Here is a 12439-nt window from a genome sequence, read left to right as displayed (position 1 = left end):
GCGGAGCGGCTGGGCCCGTGAGCCATGGCCGCTGAGCCTGCGCGTCCGGAGCCTGTGCTCCGCAACGGGAGAGGCCACAACAGTGAGAGGCCCGCGTACTGCAAAAAAAAAAAAAAGACAGGAAGAGAGTAATACATGCTTGTTAAAGCTCAAATAAATTTTAAAAGAACAATCTCTTCTTTCTCAATTACTCTAAATCCCTCTCCCCAGAGATGTGCAGCGTTTAACAACCTGGGGTATAATTTGAGACTCTTCCAAGCATACACGTACACGCGCACACACACACACACACACACACACACACACACCGGGTTTTTTTGTTTGTTTTACAAAAAACAGACGGTGTTGCCCATGTGTCTGAAGAGGACTTTATTTAGTGCGTCTCATGTGATCCGCATTTATCCACAAGTACTTTTCAAGCTCCGTCTTGGTGCAGGGCCTTGGGAAAAGACGAAAAATTGAATCAGACAGGTGCTTATGTTCCGTTAGGAGAAAGAAACCTGTACATAACTGTCACAACATAAGATATGAATATGGTGGTACCAAGAACAAAAGAGGGGTTCCAGTGATGTTAAACCAGGTGCAAATAGTCCTGTACTTTCCTATCAACTGAAGCCTCCAAGCCATCTCTTTAAGAACAAATCAGGAACTTGGCTGGAGTAAAGTGTTTATGGAATGAGAAATGCAGAAATTGTGGAACTTTCACCTCATAATGAAAGCTCTCTCCTCCAGAGAAAGAAAATAGATTCATCTTAAATTTCAGAATTCCTCCTTTGATAATTTGAAGTGTCCAGCTAAGGCCTCAGAAGGGCATGTGTGCAGACAGACCCAGATATGGATGTGCTGCTGGCTAAAGCCTGACCATCTCTTCCCAACAGTAAATTAGACAGCTTGGCTGGCCTGTGGCCCTTGTGGTTCTGAAGGTGGGTGTGGGGAGTCCCATGCGGTTTAATTAGTAGGAATTAACTTGCCGAATGAAGAATTTTTCCTTCCTGTATGGACTTGAAATCAACTGTCATCATAGCAAAAAGAATGAATCCTTTTGAAATTGGAAAGTCGTTCATTTCTCGGCAACTTTTTGGTTTCACTTAGCAGCCCCAGAGCTCATGGAATATGTCATTTGAGTTCTTTCAAATCTAAACCTAACCTTGTAATTCCCTGTGGGCTCTGACAGCCGCAGAGCAGGAATGAGAAGCATGGTCTGGTTGGCTCCGCCCGAGGGGCCCTTGCACAGAAGGCTGAGTTGTGCGGGTGATGGCTCCCTGCAAAGACTTGTTCTCTTACCACAGCAAATCAATCTGAGCAGTAACATGGCCCCCTAAATAGCAGGAGTCTATGTCCACCCCTCAGGGTTTTATAATGTAACATTTGCCAATAGGATGGTGGTACAGGCGTTACTTTAAGGGCTTCACTGGAGACTAGGGGAGAAGGGTGAAGCCTTGTAATTTGATGGGTGCATTGCTTTCATTTCCTGGAGAGCTCCCAAAGAGACGATATAGTAGGGACAGGATCTCCCTTGTGATTAAAAAGAATTCTTTTTGTGAGTCTTCGAAGTCCTGTGCTCCCCGGTCTTTCCCTCCGGAGAGTTGCTTCACTGAGAGACGCACAGCCACGGTTCTGCCTTCGTGACTTGCCCACCCCGATTAAATACTAACGACAGCCCCCATGTGCCGAGCTTCCCCACGAGCCGACCGTTGTGTGAAGCTGCTCTATAGACACAGTCATGCTTTGTGTGCGTTACCTTATTAATTCTCATGACAGCTCCGTGCAGCAGGTGTTGATATCCCTTCGTGTTGCAGCTAGAAGGACTGAAGCGTGGAGAAGTTAAGCCACATACCCAAGTGGTAGAGCCTGGGCGCGAACCCAGCCCCGTCCCTCAGTCAGTGGTTGCACCAGCCACACAGTTGCTCGGGCCAGAAAGCACACGACTCTCGATTCCCTTCTTTTCTTCCTCCCCACATCCACTCTCTCACCAAGTCCTCTTGACTCTCTCTCCTAAAGATGCCCCAGGTCTGGCCGCTTTTTTCCATCTCCACAACTCTAGCTTAGCCCACTCCCACATCAGCCCCACCTGGCACGCTGCAGCAACCTCTTCAGACTCTAAAACTGGATCCTACCGCTGCCCTGTTTAAAACCCCCAGTGACTGCCCAGTGGCCGTGAGAGGAAAACCTAACCTTTCCCACGGCCCACGACAGGCTGTGTGATTGGCTCCTGGCCGCCCCGCCCCCTCACCCCATCCACCTTTCATTCCAGCCCTTGCATGGGATCCCCCTGGTGAGAATGCTCTTCTCCAGATCTTTGCCCGACCGGCTCCTTCTCCTCATTCAAGTCTCTGCTCAAAACTCCCCTCCTCACAGGGGGCCCTCTCGGATCCCCATATGAAGAAGCACTTCCCCAGCCTCACCCAGAGCCCAGCCCAGTTCCTACACTGTATTTTCATCGCAGCGCCTCCCTTCTTTATCTTGCTCAGTGCTGCATCTCCGGTGCCTAAGAGTGTTCCTGCAGCTGAGCAGATGCTCAGCACATGACTACGGAACGGATGGCGTCCGGTGCTGGTCGCTTTGCCTAGAAAGCCCCGGCCATCCCACGCCCCTCCCACACCGAGCTGTGCAGCATCCCTCAGCTCTGGCTCAAACGTCGTTTCCTCAGGGAAGTTTTCCGTGACCCTCTGTTGCATCCTTTCGTAACCTTTGCTTTTTCCTGCAAATAATCACATATGCTTGTGTGATTCTTTGGTTAGAGTCTGTCTCTCCCACCTGACTGTAAGCTCCCTGAGGGCAGAGGGTGGTCCACCTTGCTTCCTGCTTTCCTGTCGTGCCCAGCACATCCCTTTGTCGAATGGGTGGATGGGGGAGTGAATCCCTTTTCTGGAATCAGCCTGGTCCCTGGTTGGAATGTGTGTGCCTGAAATGAACAAGAAGTTCCTGAGTGCCCCTGACTCCCTGGTAATCTCATCAGTATGTGACCAGAGAGAGACTGCGGGAATAGGAAAGACACCTTTCCTTTTGGGAATCTCCTGACCTGGTGACACCAACAAGTAGCCCACGTTATACTGCCTGAAACGTTGCTCTGCTTTTTCAGTGTTGCCTTTTATGTTTCCTTCTTATGACTTATGTCCACCCATTGGATACCCCACCGGTGAGCATGGAGCCCAGGAACACCCTCAGTCCACTTCACCAATGTCCCCTTTTTGTCATATTTCCAGTAACACATTGTTTTTAAAATGAGGCCCACCTGTATATAATTGTGAGCCGTTATTATCAACCCCGGTAGACCTAGCAATAGATGAGGAACGTTTGGTTCAAAAATTCCTATCCTGTTTCTGTGGCTGAATGATTTTGAACAAAGCTTTTCACGTCAGTTGCTGGCTTGCTCTTTACACCCCCAAAGGACTGAAAGACTCAGAATCACAGAGATTCAGCTCATCAGTATGATCCCCCAAACCCACTGCTGAGCCAGTGGGATCAGGAATCCAGTGCTATTAACTAATTTAACTGGTTGTTGAAGCTTAGATTCCCTTTCTCACCCTCACCCTAAGATACCAGCAACCCTCACAGAGACAACTAAAACTTAGAAATATGGCTTTCAGAGAAACATTTCTAAAAATATCCTAATTTTGAAAATAAATGTAAATTGCTTTACATTTATAAGGATTTTTTTTCCGTATCAGGCAAAGAAGCCAAAGTTCGGAGCGTATACGTTTGAAATGCTTGCTGGGTTCTTAGACAATATTGTTTCTCCAGAGGATACCACAAAAATCATTGTCCTACTACTGTTTACCTCGAGCTAATACATTAATCACAGGGCTTCCTTCATACACCAAGGCTCTGTCTAGCTACATAAGAGCATCCAAGTGTTTGGGCCAAGAATTAAGTAGTTTACATGAATGTAAGTGGAATTGTCTTAAAGCCTAAACCAGACACAGGTGTGGTTTTTTAAGTTTTATTTTTTTTATTTTTCTGGGTTGTTTGTTTGGTTCTTTTTTTTTCTTTCTTTCTTTTTTGGTAACATCTTCAGCTGATGTCCTGGCACTTGACAAAGTCATTCACACACTGTGGTCCATCTGCTTTCCCTCTTGGCGTAGGGATTAGTTCAAGCTGCTCCACTGACATATGCTCAGATGTCATAAGCACTTTTAGAAACTCCTCTCCACGCAGCTTCTTGTCTCCAGAGAGTCATGCCTTTCCCCTTCCCCTCTTCCCCAGCACCAGCCAATCCCTTTTATCCTGCTTGTCCACTTAGTTCCCTTTCTGCTAGAACGCCCAGCTCCCTGGCATAAATAACATCCTGAGGTAGAATTTGTAAAAAATTCCAAAGATCTGCCTCGATTCTGTTGTCACATTGGACTCATCATCGGTAATATGTATCATGTGCTTCTCCTAGGGTTTCACATGCTTTATCACATTTAATCACTCAAGTAGTCCTGTAACTCTATCCTCCTTATTCAGCAGTTCGGGCCGCCGGGGCTCAGAGAAGCTAGACGGTTTGGCCAGCGCGGCAGCGTTGGAGCTGAAAACCCACATCTCCTGCCTCCAGCTTTCCCTCTAGCCCAAGGGTCCCACTCGATGATATCTTTTGAAAGAATGGTCGCGTTCAGGAGCTGGGGAGTAATTTTTCTCAAGATTTTATTGTGGTTGTTGTAATGAGACTTATTTGGGAAGGAACTTCTCTCTATAATCTAGAACACAGAAGATTAGCTCTATAGTTTCTTTTAAAAAAAATTTTTTTTAAATTTTTGTCTGTGTTGGGTCTTTGTTGCCGCGCACGGGCTTTCTCTAGTTGCAGCGAGCGGGGGCTACTCTTCGTTGCGGGGCGCGGTCTTCTCATTGCGGTGGCTTCTCTTGTTGCGGAGCACGGGCTCTAGGCACGAGGGCTTCAGTAGTTGTGGCTCACAGGCTCTAGAGCGCGGGCTCAGTAGTTGTGGCACACGGGCTTATTTGCTCCGCAGCATGTGGGATCTTCCCGGGCCAGGGCTCGAACCCATGTCCCCTGCACTGGCAGGCAGATTCTTAACCACCGTGCCACCAGGGAAGTCCTATAGTTTGTTCTTGAATTCAAACCCATCTGGCATTTTTGACTCATTCATATTTATGAAGACCTATGACATGCCAGACACCAGAGATAGAAGCGAGACAGATGTGATTCCTGCTGTCACAGAAGCTAGTGGGGAGAAGACAAATAAATGAGCAGTTGTGGTATTTTAGTAAATACCTGGGTAGGGGACATACTGGGGTGATGGGAGCGTGCGACTGGGACTTCTAACCCAGACTTGACAGGTGAGAAAGGCTTCCCAGAAGAGGGGACTTCTGACTCGAAGACTGAAGGATGACGGAGAATTTTAGGCAGCTTGGGATTGGGGTTGGGTGGGCAGTAAGGTTTCAGGAAGAGGAAGAAGCGGTGTGAAGGCCTGGAGGTGAGAATGTGGTCCAGGTTGTCTCCGTTTTTGCTCATTAGATCAGATTTCATGATGTAGCTGTTGGAGAGACTTGGAAAAAGCAGATCAGTGGGGAAAGCTACTGACCACGCTCAGAAAATACCTATCTGTTTCTCACATCTAATCAACAGAAAAAACTCGAGTCTCCACCCGCATCCACCAATCCCTTCCTGGAAGATGAGCCAGCACCAGAGATGGAGGAACTGGCGATGGAAAAAGGAGACGTAGAGCAAGTAAGTCTGGTTTGCATTTCCCTGTGCAACCTACCTAATGTTTGTTTCTGAAAATGGGTCTGCTTGCTCTAAATATGATCCCTTGGCTGTTAACTACATTCAGGTATTACAACCTTGGTGGTCTTTGTAGAAGGCCTTGCTCTGCAAGTGCATTTAGAAACCGGAGTGAAAGAGCAGCCCTTCCTGCGCCGCCCCTTAGCTCCCGAATGGCACACCGGCCTTAGCAACACGGCCAAGCTTCATTAATTAGCCCATGTGGTGGGGCAGCAGAACTCTGCCCTGCCTCCTTCATCATCTCCCAAGCTTGTCAGCTTGGCTTTCCACTGTGCCCTGATCTGGTCTGGTGATGACATGAGCGGCTGAAAGATCCCGGGTGAAGTTAGCACCGCCAGCCAGGAGAGGTCTCCGCTCAGCGTAAGCCGAGCACCTTAGCCTGGAAGCCGGTGGGGAGGGCTGGAAACACCGTGGTGACCAATGGCGTATTTGGAGAGTTACTTTTCAGAGCACAGCAGCACTTTCATTTCCTTCAGCTTTTTCTGTCCAACTCTAAATTTCCTCTCCCTTTATCCCACAGAATGGTGTTTTGGTTTCACTGCCATTTTATGGTGAGAGAGCTTAGAGCAGTAAGTCAGGACTTCTCCCGTCTGGATTAGCGATCCTTCTTTTTAATTTTCTACACTTGGCTGCTGGAGGATTATTTTACGGTATTGTTTTTGCTCCAGACGTCACCGAAAGGGAGGCCTACTGGGAAGAGCAGCTCTGGGAAACCCGTAGCCACGCACTTTGCAGTTAACCCTGCATTCCTAGCATGGGGAGGGTAGGTGGACAATCCTGGCAGGAGCCAAGAGAGCAGAATTTCCGGGAGCAGTTCTGAAGTGACGTCATCGAATGTGTCTGATCCATCGATTAAATAATTGTAATAACATGGATGCCTCACATTTTCATGGTGCCTTATGGTTTAAAAGTCCTTTCCACGCTTTATTCCCTTTCATCCTCACAATGCCTGCCTTTCCTTTCATAGGATTTTATATGGGAGCTGCAGGTTAAGTGACTAGCCCAGGGTTATATGGTTTGAAAGTGGAGGAGCTGAGACCAGAAGCTAGGTCTAGAAGTCAGAGACTAGAATTCCTTTTCTGGCGTTCCTTCTGTTACATCGGTGATGTCTCCCTGAAAAGTGGAGGACGCAGAAATGCATCCCGTGAATAAAAGTGAATGGATAAAACTGAAGGGATACCTTGAGGCCGTATCCCAGAGATCTGTGGGATTAGACGTAATTGATTTAACGCCATCATATCAGCTAGGCTGGGAGAAAACAAAAGATTTCTTCTAACTAAAGAAATGCGTCTCTCACATTTTGGGAGGAAGGACTGGGATGGGAAAGAAGACTCTGGGTGTGGAGCTCACCCTTCTCGCGTGTCCTCCACCCGCGCTCGGGCACCTGCACCCTCTGAGCTGGCCTTGCGTAGCTGGGACGTTTTCAGGGCCCTCGTGTCTCCCCAGTACAAGTGGCTGCCGTTGTCATGTCCAGAACTGTGTAGCTGAACACCCAGATGCTGCCGTGAAAAGTTATCTCTTTCACTAGTCATCTCTGGATAGTATTAAACTGGCTTATGATAGCCCCCATGAGCTACAAAATCAGTTCTGCCAGGTAACGTATGATTTTTCTTTCTTGTGGAACTTTTTACTCATTTTTTAAGCTTGAGGTTACTGTCTTAAAGACATAGACCTGCTCATTCTAAGGACACAGAACACAGGTACACGGGGTAAAGCAGAGTCACGTGATGGGGAAGATGCCAGACTCTGGTTTGCCATTAGCCGCCCGCATGACCTTAGGTAGGTTGTTACTCTCTCTAGACTTCCCTCGTTTCTCCATGTATAGAGAGAGCCAGTGGTTTTCCAGCTGTATTCCTTGGTGCCCTGTCAGATGTCACTGTGGGGAGTTAGGATGAGACCAGGGCCCTAAGTCCCTTCAAATACAGCAGTTCTGTTTTGAGTCACTTTTTTCATGGACTGCCAGATAAAATTGCTTTTGGATCAGGGGTTCTAGGTGTGTTCAAAAAGAAAGTACTGAAAACCCCTGGACTAAACGATCCACCCGCAGCTTCACGGGCTGTTACTTGTTAGTAATAAAACTTACACGTCAGTGACTAATGACTCCTCACCTGCCATCCCCGACCTCCCACCACCTCCACAGCACCTGTCCCACTTGTGGTTGATGACGTGGGAGCTCAGGACCCCCCTTTTCCCAGCCACTCGCTGGCTTCTGGAGTTGGGCGCACAGGAAGATGAGGGGCCAGGCGGGGCGCTCGGGGCAAGCCCACAGTATGCTAGCTGTGAGCTCGGCCAGAGGTGGGGGGAGGCCCCAGTAGTTGTCCTGGGTTACCCAATCCATTGCGTCACTGCAGTTGGCAGACGGGTGGCCCTCAAGGTGAGGGTCGCCCCCTGCTCACCGCTGCAGTTAGGCTATGAAGAAGGGAGCGTGAACTTGAAAAGAGGTATTTAGTTTGAACAGTCAGTTGCCAACATGTTCCTGATGATTAAAAAATGGCATCTGAAGAGGGACCGAGGGTACTCAGAGTATAAAAGGAAGAGAGAAGAAATAAGGAATTTCTGGTTTTAAAATGTACCCTTCTGGTGATCCGAGCAGTTAGATTTAATCTGTTTACACTGGATAGTAATAAAAGGAAATGGGACCAGCTGCAGACCTCCTTACTGTGACAACAGTAACCTTTTATTATTCCATCAAACTCCAGGAGGAAATAGCTTAAACATCTGCAGCTTTTGGACAGAATTCACACACTCCAAACTCCAGCCTGAGTACTACTGCTAAATGACTTAGTATATTCTTTAAGCTGAGAAGCAACCCTTTGGGGAGCTGGACGGTACAAAGGGAGACACCAGTACGAGCCGAAATTCCAGCCCATTTCATCTAAATAGGAGCACAGCTATGAGGCAGCCAGCGGCAGGAGGCAGCCCTGTGGAAAAAAAGAAAAAAGGAGACTTCAGGCAATCCCTCCCATGGTTCCCCTCTTGCTTCCAGCTCACGTTGAAAACACTGTAAGAGGACAGAGAGCCGTGGCGCCAGGGCCCTCCTCACTGCCAGGGGCGCCGTTAGCGGGCAGAGGCTGGACGGAGTGGACTCCCCTGTGGGGACGGGTCGGGCCACCCGCACTGTCTGGTTGTGCGGCTCTCTGAGCCACATCCATGAGGGTTCTGCGCGGCCTCATCAAGCACGGGGCCTCTGGGAGACTGATCAAGATGAGTTTGTTGGAATATCATGTAGTCATTTTCCTTAATCATTAGAATCTACGTTTTATACTGAATGAGCTCTTCAGACTTATCCATACATATTTATCATATATCACTTTTGTGCATACATAAAAAGGAAAATATAAGCAAAATAAATAGGTTAAGATATTCCCAAGACTTCTTCACACTCAAGAGTCTAGCTCTGCTGAACCACTTAAAAACAAAAAAAAAACGTTTTATTTTGAAATAACTATAGACTCATAAGAAGTTGCACAGAGAGGTCCTGGGTACCCATCTCTCAGCTTCCCCCAGTGCTGATGGCTAACATAACTATAGTGCGTTATCAAAACCAGGACGTTGCCTCTAACCCCGTTTTCACTCGGGCGTGGATGTCTGTGTTTCCCCGCATAGCGTGGTCCTCCAGGTCATCCGGAGTGTTGGTGATATGCCGTTTCTCAAAATGCTCCACTACTGTACCTGGGATTATCTGCCACGTTTTTTATTGTTATTTTAAACTTTTTTTCTTTTTTAATAATGTCAAACTTAGGGAAAGTTTTAAGAATATTACAAGGAGCTCTCAACTGTCTTCCACTTGGGTTCACCAGTTGTTACTATTTTGCTACATTTACTTTACCATTTCCTCCCCCATCCCTCTCTCTCTCTCTCTCTCTCTCTCTCTCTTTCTCTCCCTCCCTCCCTCTCTCTCTTTCAGAACAAGTAAGTTTATAGGTATCACACCCTTTGCCTCTGAGTATTTCAGTATGTATTTCCTTTTTAGGAAATATATTCACTTAAGAAAGATTTTCACTTAAATTACTACAGATCAAAATCAGAAAACTTAACATTAGTACAATACTATCATCTCATTTACAGACTTATTTAAATTTTATAATGTGATTCAAGAGTGATAAATTGAAACTTTGTCAGTAGTTGGAAAAGTACACATAAATTAGTAGGTAAATAAAGCCAAATACAAAATACACATGTTGATTTAAAACATGACAATATTCTATATTATATAAACTCCCATTTATAATTTCCAGAAGCTATCCTACAGATGTGTGAATGTTTTTGTCAAGGGAAGAAAATATAAATAAAGGGAATAATTATAATATTTATGAAGATTCTATTTTAATTAATGAAAAGATATCTGGCTATAGTGGCCGTATTTTCCAGTTCTAAAATCAGGATGTCTAATCCTACAGAAGTTATTCAGATTAAATCACATTTGTCTATTCATTTATTTGATCATCTTATTGAAAAGAATAGAATAATTTTTTTAAAAAGGTAACTGACTTGGAAAATGTAGAACAAATAGATAAGGACCATACCTTCACAACCATCATACTACATCACGGATCCCTCATTTTAAACTAATGGCAATGCGGGAAAACTCCTCAGGCATCTGTGAAATGAAGTGGGACTTTGAATCCGGTCAGTTTAAACTCAATGAACCCGAACTTGAGAGTCTCTTACAGTCTCAGCCTAAGGCCTGACTTTGGCAGTGGCTTCTGGATGATAAGAGAAAATAGCCCAGACTGTAGTTATTCTTAGGAAGAACCAGAGTTTCTTCAAATCCTGCAAAAAAAAAAAAAAAAAAAAATTAAAGACATGGAACTCTTAGAAGGTGAAAAGGGAAGAGAGTTAAACATGAAATTAAATGGGATATAGCTATAGTTGACATTTAATTTTTGGTGATCATTACCAGTTTTTACAGATGCTTTTAACCATTACAGTGTTTTATTTGTTTTTAATTACTAGGAGAAGGTAATCATTTCTGTCTGTCATTAGGGGGCTTAGCTTTTCCTCTTTTTATTAAAAGGTACGAGCCATTCAATTCAACAGGTGTGCTGTGCGTGCCAATTTATATCCAGATTGTACTCTTGTATCAAGCCCAGCAACGGCTCGAGGACCTCTATCTATTTTCAGATACCAACAAACAGAAATAGATAGGATTGGCTTTTTTTTTAGGAACAGAAAGAAATATGTAGGAAGATCCTTGTTTATTTTTTAGCTGTTTTGAAAGGGAATTTAAGTAGCAAATAATAGTTTTTAAATGCTTGCCTGCCCGGATGACCTTTTTATCAGTGGTTTCCCAGTTTCAGTTGTGGACCGGTACTGATCCAGGTTTTAGCTGGTGCAAGGCAGAAAATAAAGACAAAACAGCCAGCCTGCGTGTCTGTCTATCTCTTTGTCTTTCTATCTGGTATAAGGTCACCAACTAACTGTCTTTTCTTGGGAAGGACGGCCTTTATGCGGCTATTTTCTCTTACAAAATGTTTAGGTATAAAATAGTCTTTCTTTTAGGAACTTGTGGTTAGAGTAGAAAGTAGCAAAATAAAAAGTTAGCAACCCTGTGTTGACCCCCTGCTTTTCTTTTTTTCTTATATTCGTTGGTGAAATTCAACAGTCTTAGGAAGCACCGCAAGACAGCAATGATCTACTAGAAAGAGTTCTGGTTTAGGAGACAGGAGACTTCACCATGTGCCTTGAGGCAGGCTGCTAACACCCTCTGAGCCTCCCTTTCTTTAGGAGTAAAATAGTAGTAATAATTCCTATATTGAGGATTGTTTTGAGGAATAGACGAGATATTTCGTACCAAAGTGCTTGGCTCATAATAACAAGCAATAAATGGAGGCCTTTAAAACTGGATGGTATGAAAGCACTTTATATGTTCCAAAGCACTGCACAGCTCTGCGGTGCTGTTATTAGCTAGAATTTACATTTTGAAAACATCAGTCAGATGATGAAGAGCTTCCAAAATTGAAAACGCATGTGTTATCAAAGTAGCAATAAATCTTTCACCGCACAGAGCACGTAAATGATGCCAACAAAGCTGGCTTATTGTTCACAAACTGGCATGACTCATAATACAGGACATAGTCTCAGTCTCAGTTACGCTGAGTGCTTCTTATCTGTAAGTTGGGAGTGAACTTTGAAGGGATGTTTTCTTTGAAACTGCTTGAAAGTTTGCAAAGATGGCTCAAGTATAGGGTTTCTTTTTTCTTTCCTTCTTTTCTTTTTTTTTTTTCCTTTACAGCCAAAGAAGCCTAAAGCCCCAGACAATCCATTTCACGGCATTGTTTCCAAGTGTTTTGAGCCTCATCTCTACGTGTATATTGAGTCCCAGGACAAGTGAGTGATTAACATTTTGCTGCCTTCTCCTGCATTTCTCGCTCCTTGGGTCAGGGCTGGGGCCTCACAAGGGCACAGCTCCTTCTAGAGGTTGAAGGAGGGACTTGGGGCACCCGTTACCCTCCCTGGAAACCTATTAAGGATGTTTTTCGGCCTTTTGAGTGTTATTATGTATTGTGTCCATGAATCTCAGAAGCCTGAGTTTGACTCTAACAAGGTTCAAAACAGGTCCCAGCACCTACTTCCCAGGTGGGCGCTGAGCCCATATCCCACTCTGTATGTCAGCCCGTGAGGCTTGACAATGTCAGGCGCTGGAAAGTGGAGAAAGAAAGCCTCATCTCTAATGTATATGTTTTCAAGTATAACTTGTTTCAACTTTTCACTGTG

At 45.3% G+C, this 12439-nt stretch overlaps 1 protein-coding gene across 1 annotated transcript in view; it reads left to right on the top strand.

Moving 5' to 3' along the window:
- The window catches only part of LOC102982844 (VPS53 subunit of GARP complex), a gene marked incomplete at its 3' end in the record, with an annotated part of 41360 nt that extends 29308 nt beyond the window's left edge, over positions 1-12052 (top strand). The window contains exons 9-10 of the mRNA XM_028485939.2: positions 5567-5668; positions 11958-12052. Of these exons, the coding sequence (XP_028341740.1) occupies positions 5567-5668; positions 11958-12052 (197 nt within the window). The remainder of the gene's footprint in view (positions 1-5566; positions 5669-11957) is intronic.
- Between the last annotated feature and the right edge of the window lie 387 nt (positions 12053-12439).

The sequence above is a fragment of the Physeter macrocephalus genome, unplaced genomic scaffold (assembly GCF_002837175.3).
Source record: "Physeter macrocephalus isolate SW-GA unplaced genomic scaffold, ASM283717v5 random_526, whole genome shotgun sequence".
Classification (NCBI taxonomy): Eukaryota; Metazoa; Chordata; class Mammalia; order Artiodactyla; family Physeteridae; genus Physeter; species Physeter macrocephalus.
This window is presented reverse-complemented; position numbering and strand designations above follow the sequence as displayed.